We start from the raw sequence: 20432 nt of genomic DNA on the forward strand, positions 1-20432 counted from the left end.
CGTCATGGGAGGGGCTTCTGCCAGCCGGCTCATCTTGTTGAGAAATGGCTGACATGGGCTGTTTACACACGTCTTTTTTTTTTTTTTTTTATCTACTGTTAATGTGTGACAAAACATAGTTTTAAGACTTTTTCAGGCGATAATGTAGTTGTTTAAAGCTCAAATCTGTGGTTTATTTATAAAAACAGTGCCTATTTGAACATTTTATCTGGCGTTTTCGGAGTTGTGAGCTCCAGTGGATCAGCTGCGCTCCGCATTGGTTTACTCGGCGAGAGTAGCCTTTCCTCGGCTAGTCCTTCTGCTGTCTGCCGCTGGCTCTGATGTCTCTGTGGTGTCTCGAGCTATAATTCGTCTTGTGTATACGTAACGGGCGATCTTTGGTCTCAAGGATCTATAATTTGTTCCCTGGCAAATCGTTTAGGCTGAGGGAAAAGTGCAGTTTCATTACTTTTTTATTTTTAGGCTATAACTTTACGTTACAGTTGTAGCCGACTAGCACTGACTTTGAATGTTTGACTGAATTGTTTGCTTTATTTCATGTATAGCTTATTATACCTTTTACTAATACTTTTGTATTATTGATCATACATAAACTTGCATTTAACAAAAAGAGACTGGGTTATGTTTCATGTCATTTAATGTTATCACAGTGATAATCATATTGTCTGAACCAGATATTAATATACAGATTTTCTCCTCATTGTTGTCACTACTAGAGCAAGCTCCTGATTGGTTAATTCGCGTCCGGTGTGAACGCACCATAATAGGACCTCACTGTGAGTATATTGGGCAATCGGGGAGCTGTCCATGTCTCTCCAATAGGTGGATCTCGAACACGAGATGATGAAAGAGAACAATAGGTTACTGTCGTAACCACGGTTCTCTGAAACATAGAGTGGAGAGATCCACCAGCTTTGCCCAGCTTGTTGCACGAGAAGCAAATATACTTACTGATGTACAGTAGCGCATGCAGGCTATATATGCCCGTAGGTAAGGGGTGGGGCCTTACTGGGCATTGCCTGTCTTGTCAGACTTGGTGCAATTGGATGCTTCTGCAGAGGTCAGGTATGGATGCCCTTCCCATAGGTGGATCTCTCCACTCGATGTTTCAGAGAACCGGGGTTACGACAATAACCTATTGTTATGCTGATGATACTCAGCTCTATATTTCTTTGTGCCCTGACGAAACTTACCAATTCACAAGACTGATGGAATGTATAGCTAGATTATTGTAATGCTCTACTGGGTGGTTGCCCTGCTCTAATAAATAAACTGCAGCTGGTCCAAAACGCAGCAGCTAGAGTTCTTACTAGAACCAGGAAATATGATCATATTAGCCCAGTTCTGTCAACACTGCACTGGCTCCCTATTTAACATTGTATACATTTTAAAATCTTGCTTATTACTTACAAAGCACTAAATGGCTTAGCTCCCCAGTACCTGAATGAGCTCTTAACGCATTATACTCCATCACGTCTGCGATCTCAAAACTCTGGCTAGTTGATAATACCTAGAATATCAAAATCAACTGCTGGTGGTCGATCCTTTTCTTATTTAGCACCTAAACTTTGGAACAGTCTTCCTAGCATTGCTCGGGAAGCAGACACACTCTGTCAGTTTAAATCTAGACTAAAAACACATCTCTTTACTATGGCATACACATAGAACATTATCAATTTCAATTAATAAATAATCAATTAATCAATCAAAAACTTACTTTAGCTTTTCTTCTAAAACAAAATTAATTTCCTATTATCACTGTAAAGCTGCTTTGAAGCAATCTGTGTTGTAAAAAGCGATAAATAAATGAAGGTGACTTCACTTCACTTAGTTAAGTAGATTTTACTTAATTCCATATGTGTTACATGACATATCTGCATTGAAAAATCATTTCAAAACAATCTTACTGATTCCAGAATTTTGGTCAAATGTAGCAGATACTTTATAATACCAATGGGGTTAAAAGTCTTGATCAAGAGCACAACTGCTGTGAACCGGCAACCTTTCCGCTACCTGTCCACGTATTCAACCACTAGGCTTTTCTGTCCTACACTGCAATTACTAGACCACTTTATTATGCTACACAGTGATTTTAGTTGCTTTATCACTGTTGACCGTTTCCATGGCTTTATTGATTGAGGAGCAAGTCAAATAACAAGACAATGAAGACTGAGGAGCTTTGTATTTAAGCCTTTGCTGGTTCTTACACAAACACGGCTGCAATAAACATATGATCCCTGGGTCACAATGTTCATAGTGACATCCAAATCAATAAGAGCCTCAGTCCATAGCAACATCAAAATCAATAAGCACCCAGGCTGAGATGACGTTACCGACCGAAACCCTCAAGAGTTCATTATCCGCTGGCACAGGAATACCTGCAACACTTGACATCTACACCGACCTTTCCAGATCACTCAAGCCCTTCACAATAATCAAAATATCATGTTCCTTCTCACATGCAGCTGGCCTTTCGAGACCGGCTCTCGGCGAGAGATGATGTCAGTTGCCGTCTCTGAACTTTGAGTCACCTGCTATAAACGCTCATCGGCTACACAACAGTATGTGTTTGACCCAGTGGGTCACGGAAGTGTTTTTAAAGTCGCATGTGTGCGAGTGAATGTTTGCTGTCGGCTGCAGAGTTGAATGTCAGAAGCATTCATATCTCACTTTCACTGATACTAACGGCATAACTGAACTCTGATTTCAATATCTGAACCTTTTGAAGGAGTCTCATGTGACACGGCAGACAGCAAAATGTTATTCACGTTCCACTGGTCTGGTTCCATGCAAAAGGAATAGTTGACTCTCCAAAATGACAACTCTATCATTATTTACTGATAGAGTAAAACTGATAGAGTTCTGAACCTGACTGTATGCTGGCTGTTATTTATTTTGTGGAACTAAAAAGCAGAATCATCCAGATCTATGACCAGCAACCCATAGTGAAGCCTGTCAAGCTCAGAAAAGAACATAAAACAACAAAAAAGCACCATAAAAAATGGTCCATATGACTTATTAAAATCACTGAGAGCTACAACAATAGGGGAAATTATCAGCAAGTAAAAAAATTTAGTTTGTTTCTATGCCATTTTCACAGCGAAAACTGGATTTAAAAAAACAACAACACAATAATACAGTACACAAAATAACTGTACAAGACAAAAAGCAATTTAACTACATATAAAAAAATCTATACGATGTTTAAGATTCGTTTTTAATGAAAACGCTAAAACTAAATCTGGACAAACTTAAAAAAAAAAATTTAAGTGGGTAATAAAAAAATAAAAATAATATTATGCAATAAAACAACTTAAATTGGTCTGTTCCTCACGCAAAGTGCACTATGGCATAAAACTTGCAATATAGTGCACACGTCGCATTGAAGAAATTCGAACACTTGAATCAACCTTGTGAAACATTATGGGCCCTATCTTGCACCCAGCGCAATTGACTTTGTACACCGACGCATGTGTCATTCCTATTTTGCACCCGCGCAAAGCGCGCTTTTCCCTCCACAGAAGCACGTCGCTAAAATAGTGAATGAACTTGCGCTCCCTGGGCGGTTCAGCGCAAAAAAGGAGGCGTGTTCCGGCGCAAACAATCCCTGGTGCTATTTTGCTGTTCCATTAAACAATTGCGCCACTGACCAGAAAAAACCTAGTCTAAAGTCAGTGGCGCGTTGAGCGTTGTTCAATATGCTATTTTAAGGGCGCATGCTTGACCATAATGTATAGCGTGGCCAACGCGCATACACTTTGCTCATGTAACCTACACAGATGCAACAGTTATTTTTGCAAATCATAAATTGTTACACTAAAAAAATATTAACACATGAGATGACGGAAATCATTGTGGTGTGCCACGAAGATGTGAAAAAATAGGCATAAATCTAGTGATTCAGGCTAATTGTAATAATTAAGGATAAGACCTGTTTGCCCAATAGTGGCAAGACATATATGTATATAAGGACATCTGACAAATTGGTTTGTCCGTCAAGAACCAGGAAAAAAAATCGACTAAAAAACTGAAAGACTGAAAAAAAAGACTGTGAAATCACCTTTACCACAATGTACAACATTACAACTTCACTTCTCTGTCTTTCACTGCTCTTACAAGAACATCAGTCTCCTCGGCTGTGAACCGCTCCTGGCGTGCGCCTGGTAAATACGCCATAATAATAGCAATCCATAATGGAACTTGCGCACCTGCTTTTAAAGGGAATGTTGGATGACGCTCTGATTGGTTTATTCACGTTATGCCCAAACCACACCTATGAATAATGAAGCTACTTCAGACCAACCCATTTTAGATTTGCGCCGGGCGCAAGAGCCATTTATCCCGCCGGGAAAATAGCAACTGCGCCGAGACCCGCCCACAAAGTTACTTGCGCTTCGCGCTTTGACACTTGCGTTTCAGATCGTTAAAATAGGGCCCTATACCGGACTAGATAATTACATTGCTAAACATAATTTATCTGTATGCCTTTACCTCATACAAACCAGGGTATCTGTCGAGTTTTTAACTTCAATTTGACTTTATAAAACCTGCACAAATAAAATGAATACCCTATAGGGTGATTTCAGGGTGATTGGGACACTTTTTGCCATTGAGATGACTTGGAAAAAGTGTCCCAATTACCCTGAATTCACCCTACCCAAGCAAGACAAATCCAAACAATCTCAAAATAAATCATGTATCTCGGATTCTTTGACTAAATAAACAGGCATATATTCAAAAAGGTTATTTCAGTAATTGTGAATTTAAAATACATTATATGCATATGTTCTGCAATTAATGTATGTACATATACATCAATACAAAAAAAAAAGGTTGAACGATATTGGAGTTTGTCGATACAATAACGATGTGTTTAAAGAATGGCAATAAATAAATTATTGTGCCGATACTAGTAAAATCTATGACCTCTTATTTTGAAAAGTCTTTGATTTACCACTCCCAGCTGCTCGTTTAAAATATGACGGAGAAAAAATAGGCAATCTTATAACCATAAAATAGAAACAAAAAGTTGAATAATCAAATTTAAGACCTCATAAAATGAAAATTAAGACTTTTGTTATTCCATTTAAGATGACTTTTAAGGACCCATGGGGATCCTGACAAACCACAAAAACAAGTTCACATTTAAAAATGGACCAAGATACTCCTTGAGATGAAATCTAGAGGTAAAGCATAACACATGACTCAGAAGTGTAAAAATATCAGTCGTCCATAAGTGTGACCCTTTCATCAGTCGTCTTACAGGTAGCAGATCAGCCAATAATGAGGCAGAGAGGATAATGGTTGGGAAACTGTTGAAGACATATGCCAAAAGAAACTAGTTATTAGCTAAAGTGGAATTTTCATTATCAGAGCGCTTAATGTTAGCAGAGACAGTATACAGTAAAGCTCTGTTCACAGTGACAAGCTCATTAAAACCAAACTACTTCTGGTCAATTTGTTGCTGAAAATGCTGCTGGCGTCAAAGGACTCACTGGGTTGCATTGTTTTAAAGAACACACGTGCCCATTAGCTGGAAAATACTCTTTTAGAAATTTCAGACTAACCGAATTCAAACAGATACAAGCTGTACATGCATGATTAGAAAATAAGCGCCTGAGTCGCCTTAAATGTGCAGTGTGTAATATTTATGAGGATCTATTGACAGAAATGAAATATAATATACATAACTATGATTTCTGGGGGTATATAAAAAAATTACATAATGAACCGTTATGTTTTTATTACCTTAGAATGAGCCATTTCTATCTATATACGCCGCAGGTCCCCTTACAGTGAAGTCACCATTTTGCGCCACCATGTTTCAACAGTGGCCCTAAACGGACAAACTGCTTTACAGAGCGCTAGCTACTCTCTGCTGTCTCAGACGATTACATCTTTTGACCTGTGTTGGCCACCGTAGCAACTATGTGCTTCGAAAGGGAGGGGTGAGGGTTGGGCAGTTGCAATTCGCAACCTCACCACTAGATGTTGCTAAAATGTACGCAGTGCACCTTTAAAGTGATCTTGATTACTCATGAACTATCTGATGCATGAGGCACACACATATAGCAAGAGCTTAACAAATCTATAGGTGAACTTGGTGACAGTGAAATTGACTGATACTGGTCAACCGATATTGCAGTTTTCATATACAATAATAATGTGTTTAAAGAACAGCAATACATTGCTGTGCTATTACTAATGTTTTTTGTCTTTACTTCGCTTTTAAATATAAACAAGCCCACTGGGACTTTTCTTTTGAAATGTCTGCACTATACCATTTCCACTTCCAGCTGCTCATTCTAACAGATGAGAGTGATTAAATATGCACTCTTACATCTATACATCTATCTAGAACATAATACAATAGAAACAATTAATCAACAGTAGATCAATAAGTAATCACTTGACATAAATGCAATGACTGAAAACTGCTCTGAAATGGCGAGAGTGCGAAACTGTAGACCGAACAAGATAATTCATGCAACAGTCAGGTGGATATCCAAAATAACTTATTTTACTGACTAAAAATGGCAGATAAAGTTGGTTTCAGGGCGGTGTGTCTTTTTTTTCTTTTTCTTTTTTTAAATCCACACTTATTTCCACACTAATGGGGAAAAGCTTGCTTTCCAGCTATAATGAAACGCCTCAGTCCTGTGTGTCCCTCAGGGCTGCATTTGCCACAGAGTTACAGGTTGAAAAAAAAGTTCCTTCACCCTTAAGCGTCCCTCCACCCACCACCTCAATATCTCTGGAGCGTGTCAAAATGCCAAATACTAATGAAGTCAAATACTTGTGAAATTCCATGAAGTTAGTTTCTCGTAGTTTCAACACTGTCTAACGAAAAATTTTAGACATAAAATGTATCTGATGTGGGACCTGGGATTGTACATGCATGATGCTTGAACATTTTCTAAACCGAGATTGTTACTTTTTATATGGGTTCCTACATTGTTTTAGTAAAATATATATTTCTTTACATTTATATATTCCTTTCAAATTGGTAAGGTTGGTAAGATTTTTTTATGGTTTTTGAAAGAAGTCTTTCATGCTCACCAAGGCTGCATTGATTTGATTAAAAATACAGTAAAACTGAGGTATGTACCAAACCGTGACTTCTGTGTACCGTTAAACCCCTAATATATATATATATATATATATATATATATATATATATATATATATATATATATATATATATATATATATATATATATATATATATATATATATATATATATATATATACACACAATGATCAGGCATAGCTTTATGACCACTGACAGGTGAAGTGAATAACACTGATTATCTTTTTATCACGGCACCTGTTAGTGGGTGGGATATATTGGGCAGCAAGTGAACATTTTGTCCTCAAAGTTGATGTGTTAGAAGCAGGAAAATTGGGTAAGCGTAAGGATTTGAGCAAGTTAGACAAGGGCCAAATTATGATGCTAGACAACTGGGTCAGAGCATCTCCAAAACTACAGCTCTTGTGGGGTGTTCCTGGTCTGCAGTGGTCAGTATCTATCAAAAGTGGTCCAAGGAAAGAACTGGCGACAGGGTCATGGGCGACCAAGGCTCATTGATGCACGTGGGGATCAAAGGCTGGCCTGTGTGGTCCGAACAAACAGACACGCTACTGTAGCTCAAATTACTCAAGAAGTTAATGCTGGTTCTGATAGAAAGGTGTCAGAATACACAGGGCATCACAGCTTGTTGCGGACCAGTCAGGGTGCACATGTTGACCCCTGTCCACCGCTGAAAGCGGCAACAGTGAGCACGTGAGCATCAGAACTGGACAATGGAGCAATGGAAGAAGGTGGCCTGGTCTGATTAACCACGTTTTCTTTTACATCACATAGATGGCCGGGTGCGTGTGCATCGATTACCTAAGGAACATGGCACCAGGATGCATTATGGGAAAATGACAAGCTGGCGGACGCTGGGAAACCTTGGTTCCTGCCATCCATGTGGATGTTCTTTGACACATACAACCTACCTAGGCATTGTTGCAGACCATGTACACCCTTTCATGGAAATGGTATTCCCTGGTGGCTGTGGCCTCTTTCAGCGGGATAATGTGCTCTGCCACAAAGCAAAGGTCGGTTCAGGAATGGTTTGAGGAGCACAACAACAAGTTTGAGGTGTTGACTTGGCCTCCAAATTCACCAGATCTCAATCCAATCGAGCAACTGTGGGATGTCCTGAACAAACAAGTCCGATCCATGGAGGCCCCACCTCTCAACTTACAGGACTTAAAGGTCCCATGGCATGGCATTTTTCTATTATTTTATAATGTTTCCTGAGGTGTACTTATATTGTTAGTATGATTTTTACATCAAAAAATTTCATAATTTAGAAATAAAAGGCATTTTTTCTATACTGTTATTACCCCTCTGGCTGAATGCCCTGTTTTATTGGACGTGTCTGCCGTGAGACTTCAGTGAAAACGCCCACTGTTGTGATCGGCTGACATCTTTGCATTTGAAATGAGTGTTAGATTATGTTGTGGAGGGGGCGTGGTTTAGCGAGGCACTGCATGCACTGCATGCATGAGAGAGAGAGAGACTGACTAGGCACTCGTGAACCACGGAGAGCTGGAGAAAGTTTTATTGTACTGAGTTGTTGAGAGCGCTGTGCTGTTAGCGCAAGCTTATTTGTATCTGAGAGTTCTGAATAAACAGTCCCAGTCACGTTGACTCTGTCTTCTTCCACCTTATTCTACGAACTTTGTAATGTATTCTACTAACACATGTAATGTACTATTACAGCCGTCGAGATGAACGAATCGTCAAAGTGTGGATTATAGCATTATTTTATGATCTATTCCGATCACATGAAAAGCTGCAGTGATGAGCATTGAGTAGACAGACTGTTGATCATGTGAATGCAGTGATCTCGTCATTGCAACGCGTTTTCTCTCACAAAATGCTTTCACCACAACTAACAGCAAACACAACGTCGAAATGAATACAGTAAGAGCTTCGCTGTGCTGCATAACAGCGTCATTCATTATAATGGCAGTTTGGGCAAGTGTGCAGATACACTTGCGACGTGTGATTGACAGCTCTGAACATTATAAAGAGTGTCCTTTGATCGCTCTCTGTAGTTTAATCACTTAAAAAACGGATTTGTTTCATGCTACTAACAGAAACGATCGTTTTAGTCACTGGCTTGATTCACTGATGCATTACGCTAGGGCATGTGTTTTCAAAGTCTAAGACAGTGGGCCTCCCTTTTGACATAACCCACACAATGGCACCCCCCCCCCCCCCCCAGTTATTTTCCAAATAATAACAATTTAATATTTTTTAAAACTTAGAATAATGAAAAGTTTTTAAAACTTGGAATAAGGAAAAGTTTTTAAAACTTAAAATAATTAAACACTTCTTAAAACATAGATTAAAATAATGAAATGAAAACAATGATGCTTCCATATGAAAAGAACAGAACACAGCTCAATTTAAAATTTTAAGAACTGTCCATCACACTGGTGATTTATAACAGAGAGTGGGGAAAGAACTTTAACTTTAACTTTTTGGCCACATCGGTGGATTTGTAAATTTGGAGTGCAAAAAACTGGCTGTGTCTGACACTGTGTAACACTTTCTCCTTCATATCCTGTGCCATGTCTGAGATGCGCGATTTATTGTGTTGTCAGATAGTGGAACAGAATCGATCTTAGAAGTTGCTGCCTCTCCTACCATCAGAGAACATGTCCTTCGCTGCCGGCAGATTTAACATCTCTCCAATGGTATGTGCTTTGCCTGCCTTGGCTATACGCAATTCAACGCGATATGCCAAAAAGCCAAAATCTCTTGACAAACCACACATAGGTCGTGGTTCATCAACTGGTTCTGTCCACGTAAATCCTAAACTCAAATACCAATCGTCATATCGTCGTCTTTTGGGTTTAAGCTCTGAATTTGAAGGCTTTGAATCGGGGGTCTCAAAAATCGCTCCATTGTAGGCTATTAATAAGCATATACCTGTATCGGCAGGCTTTCCAAAAAGTAACGAATTCACAGCTACAGCATTCTGGGTGAAAAATTTTTATCTTATTTTTGTCTTATTATTTTTAATATTGTTTAAATGAAAAAAAATTAATATAGAAAAAATACATATTATAATTAAACTCAATAATAAACTAATTATTAGGCTATATTTTTTACCACTCTCCACACCTCCCCTTGCATGCTCTGGCGCCCCCCAGGGGAGGTGCGCCCCACAATTTGAAAACCCCTGGCTTAGGGCATCAAGACTGCGATCATTAAACGGTATAGAAAGAAAGTCTGAGTGAACTTGAATGATTAGCTACACATCAGAAATCACTGATCACAGATCAGGCATTAATGAACACTGTTAATCACTGTTTGTCGAAGTATTGTTGAATCCATATCGTAAAGTCTGTTTGTAAAGCCTGTGCTAACATAAACTGAATCCATTTTATCCGAATGTTCTGGGCGCGCAAAGCAGAGGAAGGGGATGTAACCTTTCCTGGTATGACGTCATAACAGGAAAATTCAAGATCAGCTCTTCTGAGCTGTAATTTTCTCAAAGGCAGAGAAAGATAGCCAGAAATCGGTTTACACCCATCAAAATTTCTAGCCACTTGGGGACCATATACAGGCTAGGGGAACTGCTGCTAACATTTTGGTGCCAGATACCACGGCACATCTTCAGGGTCTAATGGAGTCCATGCCTTGATGGGTCAAGGCTGTTTTGGCAGCAAAATGGGGACCAACACAATATCAGTAAGGTGGTCATAATGTCGGTGTATATATACACTATATATACTGTATATCTACCATATCCAGAAGACAGCAGGTGAACGGCACAGTCAGGCGGCGCAGTAATTATCCTCAGTGCGCTTACCAATCATGGGTGACTCAATAAAGCTCCAGGCGTTGGTTTGAGGCACATATGATTGAAGTACTCCAGCAGAGCGACCGGCCTCATTCACCCCTCCAAACAAATAGATCTTCCCTCCACAGACAGTCGCTGCTGCAGAATGAACAGGTTTAGGCAAAGAAGCCACCATCTCCCACTGGTTAGTGATGGTGTCGTACCTGGAACGAAAATGAAAAGCGATTTAGCCTGGAACATTTGAAAGAGCAGAACTCAAAGTGTCTTTTTACACAATATATATGTTCGGCATTTTCTATTCCTATACTTAGCATATGTTAAACATTTTACAAACACCCTGGCAACCACCTTAACTAGGTGATTTCTTGCAATGTTATGACATTATTTTCATGACAATCAAGCACAGTAAAAATACCATTATAGTAATATAAAAAATATATATACATTTTAAATACAGTATCTTACATATTATAAAATGTTTGTTTATATTCAATGATTAAATAATACTTAAAATAGTTAATGTTGAAGAGTTGATGCACTTTCTGCATTATTTTCAGAAAAAGTAAATATATAATGATATGTATATATATATATATGTATATACTATATGCTTAATTGTCATAAAAAGAATGCAGAATATGAACATAAACTTGAACTCTGGTTTGACCCTTATGACCCCAGGACAGGCTCACAGGTGTGGGAAGTGGAAGCTATATTTGGATTGTGCAAAATGATAGAGCAGGTTTTGAATGAGGAGCCAAGCAACCCAGATTCTAACTCAGATTCTGCTTTGAGTTTGTGCAGGAAGACCTGTGGGAGACATCAGGAGATTGCCTGTTAGAGGGTGAAAATTGAGCAGGGAATGAGACCCGGTCGCACTCACTGAGTGAGACCATTATGAGTCTTAATGCAGGAGCAGAAAACGTCTTTGGAGTTGGTGGAGAGTGCAGTCGAGTCTACCTTATCTACTGCACATTTAACAGATACTGACTGTGGAAGATTGCTGGAGAAGCTTATCTCGTTTGCCTCGCTAAAGGGAAATGCTGGAAAAATCTCACAAGCAAAACCCTGGAGCACAGTAACATGCATAAATTATAGGAATATTGCAGTATACTTTCACCTTAATGTCTATAGAGAGTCTACGGCAGCAGGCAAGTCCGCTGGAGGGTTTTCATACAGAATAGAGAAGCTTGTACTTCAGTTAAAGCATTTTAAATAGCTGCCTATATCAATATTTTCATTGTCCTGCATTGTCCATTTTTCATCATCAGATCATATAGTCAAGTAACACTATGCAAAAAATTATTTTCTAAGTATTTTTTTGTGTTGTAGTCCTTAAGACAAATTTTTCAAGGTCTTGACAAAACTGGCTGCAGCATTTTAACTTAGCATTTTAACTTAAATGTCTGCAAAGTATGGTATTTACATGATTTAGTACAGTCAAAAAAATGACATCCATCACCTTTAATGTGATTGGATGTAAAACTTGCTTTAAACCTGCTTTAAATGTAATCAATATCTTATTTCTAATTTGATTTCTTTTGCTAGTCAAAAATGTCACCACGATTAATACAAATGCCCACAAACTTCAAGAGATCTTGTTTTTATATTATAAGTATGGGGACACCCCTCCAAATCATTGAATTCAGGTGTTCCAATCACATCCATGGCAATAGGTGTATAAAATCAAGCACCTAGGCATGCAGACGCTTCTACAAACATTTGTGAAAGAATGGGTTGCTCTTAGGAGCTCAGAGAATTCAAGCGTGGTACCATGATAAGTTGCCACATGTGCAATAAGTGGAAGCAATTGGGAACAACAGCAACTCAGCTAGTGGTAGGCCACGTAAAATCACAGAGCGGGGTCAGTGCATGCTGAGGCGCACAGTGCACAGAAGCTGCCACTTTTCTGTAATCAATAACTACAGACCTCCAAACTCCATGTGGCCTTTAGATTAGCTCGAACAGTGTGTAGAGAGCTTCATGGAATGGTTTTCCATGGCTGAGCAGCTGCATCCAAGCCTTATATCACCAAGTGCAATGCAAAGCGTCAGATGCAGTGGTGTAAAGCACGCCGCCACTGGACTCTTGTGCAATGGAGACGTGTTCTTTGGAGTGACGAATCATGCTTCTCTGTCTGGCAATCCGACGGACGAGTCTGGGTTTGGCGGTTGCCAGGAGAACGGTACTTGCCTGACTGCATTGTGGTGGAGAGGGATTATGGCGTGGGGTTGTTTTTCAGGGGTTGGGCTTGGTCCCTTAGTTCCAGTGAAAGGAACTCTTAATGCTTCAGCATACATTGTGGACAATTTCATGCTCCCATCTTGGTGGGAACAGTTTGAGGATAGCCCCTTCTTGTTCCAACATGACTGCGCACCAGTGCACAAAGCAAGGTCCATAAAGACATAGATGAGCGAGTTTGGTGTGGAGGAACTCGACTGGCCTGCACGGAGTCCTGACCTCAACCCGATAGAACACCTTTGGAATGAATTAGAGCGGAGACTGTGAGGCAGACCTTCTCGTCCAACATCAGTGCATGGCCTCACAAATGCGCTTCTAGAAGAATGGTCAGAAATTCCCATAAACACACTCCTAAACCTTGTGGAAAGCCTTTCCAGAAGAGTTGAAGCTGTTATAGCTGCAAAGGGTGGGCCAACTCCATATTAAACCCTACAGATTAAAAATTGGATCTCATTAAAGTTTATGTGCATGTAAAGGCAGACTTCCCAAAACTTTTGCCAATATAGTGTATAATTAAGCAACATCACAAGAGCAAAAGAGCTGTTTTAAAAAATATGAGCATGAATGCAAACGTGATATTGATTATATACAAACATTCAATAAACAAAAATGTATTTTTAAAACATTTATCTCAACATTATTTATGCAGTTGTAATTGTACGGATTCAGATGCAACTTTTGTGCCAAGATTAATTTTGTTGTTAGTGATTTCATTTGATTGGTAACAGCTCTATAGTGTCTTATTTATTCTAATTGTATTTATTGATTAATTATAAGACATTTCTCAGGCATTAAATGTGGATTTTTTAGATGAATTTAAGGAGTGGGCCTTGGTCTTGGTCTCAATCCCTCAAAGTTTTCGTCTTTTCTTGGTTTTGACACACACTGGTCTTGGCCTTGTATAAAGCAGATGTCTCGCAAGCGTATATTTCAGCCTCTCTCTCGGCGCGTGGTTCATAGTCAGCTCAGCGGCTCGTGGGTAAGACCATTAATTACACAGAGGGAGAGTGTTATCAGGCGACTTCTGCCTCTTTTTTAATGAGACTTTTACAGCGACATACAGGAAGGAACTAATTATATGAGGCAAAGACTCGCTTAATGAAAGTGCGGTTATAAATACAGACATCTGTGGAACAAATGAAAAGTCATTATGACGTTTTCTCACATAACCAGAGTCTGATATGAATTAAAGCAATTAGCGAGGAACCTCTTGCAGTCATATGACTTTTCCAAAAGTGGCATTGATGTAAATTCTGTTTTTATTTAGCTAATATTGTTTTTTGATGAGAAATCCAGGTGAAGAGTCTCTTTGATTTTGCTAATCCATAAAACCTCTATATACAATATTGTTAGCTTTATTTCTCACTGTCTGCAATCCCCTAGATCAGAAGTTTTCAATCTTTAGATGCCATGGCCCACCAAATATGATCGTACTAGAGCAAGGGACCCCCATCCAAAAATTAAAAAGCATCAATATAGTTTATTATAAAATTACCTATTTTATACTGTGAAAAAATGTATACTATAAATATGCCTAAATATTGTTTGGAAAATACTTTCTATTAAGTTATGATTACATTATAGTGATATTTATTATGAACTCATTTACTTTTACATTTTAATCTATTTATTTTAATCTATATTATGTATGTTTTATCTATTTTTATCTAATGTTTATTTATTTGTTTGTATCAAATTATGTATATATTTGTTTAAATGTATATTTGATTTATTCATTTTAATCAAATTTTACTTATTATAATATTTTTCTATCTATCTATCTATCTATCTATCTATCTATCTATCTATCTATCTATCTATCTATCTATCTATCTATCTATCTATCTATCTATCTATCTATCTATCTATCTATCTATCTATCTATCTATCTATCTATCTATCTATCTATCTATCTATCTATCTATCTATCTATCTATCTATCTATCTATCTATCTATCTATCTATTACTTTACACTTTTCCCTAAACATTTCCACAGACCCTATAGTAACTGCTAGTAACCCAACTCTATCAACAGCCTGGAACTATAGCTAACAATGATCAATAGATACCATTACCATTCACATAGCAACCACTCATAACAGTAAAGACATAGCAATGAAAGTACACAGCATTCAAGCTACTAAATAAAATTTAAACTTTTGTTTTAATTTTTGTATTAAAAAATAAATAAAACAGTTATTTTTTGAAACTTTTGGGCGAGGTTTTGTCAAGTCAACTTTCAAAGTCTGTCTTCACAAATTTTCTTCAAAAATCTTACTCTTATGAGAAACCCAGGAGACTGAAAAGAGACAGAAATGATCGTTCCCTTTTTGACTTGTCTTAATTAGCATCTGCTTCTATAAATATCATGTATGTTCATATTTCTTTTTGCGGTGTCTACAAATTACCCATCTTAAACAAACAAGCTGAAGTTTCTCAGCAGTGTTCCCAGTGCTTTAAAACATGCTGTGAATTCTTTGGTGTGACAGGTGCTCCTGCTTTCCAGATCTGTGTCTCTTGGGAGGTGCACACTCACAGGCCGATAAAAGACATCAAGCATGGAGTTCAAGCAGTCCACACATGCCTTCGGCCAAGGCAGCTGCGAGGGAACGAGGGGTCGGGATTCAGGACAACTCTGCAATGGTTAGACTCCTCGTAAATACACTGTGGCGAGTGGGTCTTCATAGTGATTGCCAGCCAAACTTGTGACACTTGTGATGGCATATCTCTATCTAAGGTTACTTAGGTCTAGTCTCTGCACCAACCAATTAAAAATTAAATCATGTACAAAATCAATCAGAGAATGCACCAGAATAGCTCTGGAAATCCTTGTTGTATCCTGGGACTAAAACAATCACCCTTACAGCATTAATTTACATAACAAGCAAAAACAGCTTTTGCTATGTTTGTAATAGGGATGTGATGGCGAGAATATTTTTCCACTGGTTATTCGTTGTGTGATAACACCGGTGATATCAGTATCACTGGTTGGGGGGTGGGGAATTGCATTGGAGTTTTTTCCATTTTGCTTTTAAATTGCTTATGAATGCCTGTGCACATTTTACTTTCGCTTTCAAATTAGCAGCAATTTGGGGGAAGCAATTGCTTGAATGGTGAGTTAATTATTCTTAAAGGGGTCATGAACTGAGAAATCCAATTTTCCTTGAGCTTTTGACATATAAGAGGTCATCTTACGAATATCACGTGAGAACTGAACTATCAGTGACTGAGTTCTGGACCCTCGCAAAAGGGTCCTGTTATAATCAACAAATCTCTTATTTACATTGTGTTTGCACTGTTAGTTATGATTAAAGCATTTCGTTAGTGTGCGGAAATTGAGTTGCAATAACAAGATCACTGCATTCATGCGCTAAACATGTCTGTGATCGGCTTCAATGCTCATCACTGCAACCTTTCATGCCACAATCTAAATATAATGCCATCGATCTAAATATAATGCTATAATCAACCCTTTTATGATTAGTTAACTTGGACCCACTTTATATTAGGTGGCCTTAACTACTACTAACATTCATTTTAATCATTTGATACAATGCACTTATTGTGTACATGCATGTTTTACATTATACTTACATTTAAAAAATGACCTGCATGTATTTACATCTGTAATTCATTTCTGTAGTTACATTTATAATTAAAGCTGCAAGCAGCGATGAAAGGGCCCTCGCACCCGGGACCACGGCCACCCGATGGCCTCAGAAAAACAATAGGTTACTTGCGTAACCCCGGTTCTCTGATTGCATTAAGTGAGGTGTCTCACTATGGGAAACGCCCCTTCCACGTATTCCTCAGAAGCCCTATTACATTACGCCAGCCCCAATTGGCTGGCAGACGTGACGTTGTGTCTGGGAGTGGCCTCCCCTCCCTCAGTATAAATGGGGCAACACAACGTCACTAAGACATTCAAAACAAGCACACCTCTTCCTCGCTTCACACAGCAAGGAGGGTGATCTGGTGAGACACCTCACTTAATGCTATCAGAGAACCGGGGTTACGCAAGTAACCTATTGTTCTCTTTCATGCATACGTTTCGGTGTCTGACTATGGGATATCCTAACTCCCGTATTGCCAGATAGCCTGCCTCGAAGTCTCCTGCCAACCACCAGCACTGTATTCAGGGCTGAACGAGTCATGAGTCATGACTCACGACTCACATTCCTACGCTCAATACTGCATGTTCTAATGTTTGAGCTGTAACATCCAGTTTATAGAATCTTGCAAATGTATGCGGCGAGGACCAATTCGCCGCTTCACAAATATCCTGTACCGTTTCGCCCAAGACACGAACAGCTGGTCATTCTCCCTGAACCCTCTGGTTCTTTCTACGTAAATGCGTAAAGCGCGCACTGGGCACAGCGCATTTAACTTTTGCTGTTCTGATGAAGCAAAAGGCGGTGGGACAATAGGGACAAGAGGGACAATAGAATTAATTATTTTAGGCATGAATGCAGGATCAGGTTTCAGAATTACCCCTGCGTCCCCATGCATGAACTGCATACACGCTGAATGCACCGAAAGTGCATGGATCTCGCTTACGCGCTTCGCTGAGGCCAAAGCTAACAGCAGTGCTGTCTTAAACGACAATATTTTGAAATCAATCTTGTCCAACGGTTCAAATGGGGACATTGAAATAGCATCAAGCACCATTGCCAAATCCCATGAAGGAGAAAGCGGTTTTGAAACTGGCAACACGCGGCGTGCACCCTTTATGAATCTGCATACTAAAGGATGTGCCCAACAGTTTTGTTATAAAAACCTATGTGACAGGTAGATATAGCAGCCAGAAACACTTATATGGTTGAAAACGCTTTCCCTTGGACTATCAAATCCTGCAGAAATGATAGAATGACCGCCACTGAACACTGAAAGGGAATTTCGTGTTTAGCCGTGCACCAGCGTTCAAACACACCCCATTTGCACTCGTAAAGAGACCTAGTAGACGAGGCTCTAGCATTTTGTATGGTCCTGATAACACTGTTAGACAGAACAGTTGTGTTCAAATTGAAACACTCACTGGCCAGGCCCATAGCGCCAGGCGTTCTGGATGAGGTTGAAATATCTCCCCCTCTGCCTGAGACAGCAGATCTCTGCGCAACAGTAGAGGCCACGGATCATCGTATAGCATATGTATGATCTCCGCCAGCCAATGTTTCCCTGGCCACCTTGGAGCTATTAATATCAGCTTCAAACCTTCCTCCCTCACTCTGTAGAGTGTAGGGGATATTAACGCTATTGGTGGGAACGCATAAAGGAGAGTGCGAGGCAATTCGTGCGCCAAGTGCCAACGCATCTATCCCCAGGGGCGCGCTCTGGTCCTTCAGTGAGACGAACAGAGGACACTGAGCATTGTCGTGAGACGCGAACAGATCCACTGTTGCTCTGCCGTATATGCTCCAAATCTGTTCGACCACTTCCTTGTTCAATTTCCACTCCCCGTATAGAGGATCCCCCCTGGACAGCAAATCCGCACCCTGATTCATCACACCCTGTACGTGCATCGCTCTCAGGGATAGAAGATTGACATTGCCCCATAAGATCAGTTTGCGTGCTAACATGTGCAAGGGAAGTGATCTGAGACCCCCCTGTCGATTTATGTAAGCCACGACTGTAGTGTTGTCTGTTCTCACAAGGACATGTCCCTTCAGAAAGGGGATAAAATGCTTCAACATCAGAAAAACGGCTAGCATTTCCAGATAGTTTGTATGAAGATCGGCCAGATTATGACCCCATCTCCCATTCACTATCCTGCCCTCGTGGATGCCCCCCCAACCTGACAACGACGTGCCCGTTGTTATGACTTTCCTGGCTTGAACCACGCCCATGGGTACCCCTTTTACCAGAAAGGTCGAAAGTCTCCATTGACGCAGTGCCAATACCGCCTCTGACGTCACTCTCACTCTCCTTCGGGAGTGCCGTAGTGGATCCAGCCTCAGAGACGCTACCCAGCGTTGAAACTCACTCATGAGCAGTCTGCCTAAGGGAATGACTATCAGGGCTGAGGCCATCAGTCCCAATAGCCTGAGGCATGTGCGGAAAGAGACACTTTTTCCCTTCTGAAATTCGGCCAGGCACCAAGTGAATTTTACCACCCTGTCCTCCGACAGTCGTGCTCTGAATGTCACAGAGTCCAGTGACAGCCCCAGATATGTTATGGACTGCATGGGAATTAAAACACTCTTTTCTGTGTTTAGTTGTAAACCCAGCTTCTGTATGTGTTCCAGAAGCATAGCTGTGTGTTCTCTCACGTCCTGCTCTGACTGAGCTGTCACCAGCCAGTCATCTATGTAAGTAGCGAGACGAATACCCTGTTCCCTGAGCGGAGTCAGGGCCGCTTCTGTGCACTTCACAAATACTCTTGGGCTGAGAGACAGGCCAAACGGGAGAACCAGATACTCGTATGGCACGCCAAGGAAGGCAAACCTCAGGAATTTCCTGTGGGGTGGGTATATCTTTATGTGAAAGTATGCGTCTTTCAGGACGATCGACGTAAACCAATCGCCCTGGGGCACTATTTTTAGGAGTGTAGAATGGGTGAGCATTCTGAACTTGTACTTTCTTAAGTATTTGTTCAGTGCACGCAGATCTAATTTGGGACGAAGAGCCCGAGTTCCCTTCTTCGGAACGAGAAAGTATCTCGAATAAAACCCACTGTGGCTTTGCTCGGATGGGACCACTCTTATCGCCTTCTTGTTCAACAGAGAGGAAATTTCTTCCTGAAGAACATGCTTTAATTCTCCCCGCACCTGAGAATGAACTATCCCTTTGAATTGTGGGGGAGAAGTGACAAATTGCATTCTGTACCCGAACTGTATCGTTCTCAATACCCAGCGGGACTGTGTGCATTCTCGCCACTTGTTTATTTGCAGCGTTCTGGTGCCATCGTGTGGCTGAGTCGTGAACGAGTTTGTGATCTGTACTGTGCATGCCTGGGCACTTCGCATTTGGACAGAGTTTAAGTGTCTCATCACCTCTAAGGGGTGATAACCCCCCGAGGAGATGTAATATTGTGTTCTGTTAATATGTTTTTCAACATTTTTGTGGCATTATGTTTTTCAACATGTTTTGGGGGTACAGTGAAAACTTTATTGAGTTTTGAACATGGAAAGTGCTTGTGACTAGTGGGTGGGTGTGCACCACTGCACCGTCTCTTGTTCTTTTCACCGCTCTGCCTCTGTTTTCCACACAGAACATCTGGAAGTGGGAACTTCGGAACTCGTTCCTTGTTGAACACTGAACTTTTGAGGGTCGGGAGCCAGCGAACAGGGGGGCTGTGGGCTCCCGTCCCTAGGGAAGATCCCAT

The 20432-nt window shown here is 40.1% G+C and overlaps 1 protein-coding gene across 1 annotated transcript in view; it reads right to left on the reverse strand.

The window, feature by feature from the left end:
- LOC307135753 (kelch-like protein 29) overlaps window positions 1-20432 on the reverse strand; it is a 253422-nt gene that overhangs the window by 30291 nt on the left and 202699 nt on the right. Inside the window, exon 12 of the mRNA XM_079832392.1 lies at window positions 10879-11072. Within this exon, the coding sequence (XP_079688518.1) occupies window positions 10879-11072 (194 nt within the window). The remainder of the gene's footprint in view (window positions 1-10878; window positions 11073-20432) is intronic.

This window comes from Gobio gobio (genome assembly GCF_949357685.1).
Source record: "Gobio gobio genome assembly, chromosome: 13".
Taxonomy (NCBI): domain Eukaryota; kingdom Metazoa; phylum Chordata; class Actinopteri; order Cypriniformes; family Gobionidae; genus Gobio; species Gobio gobio.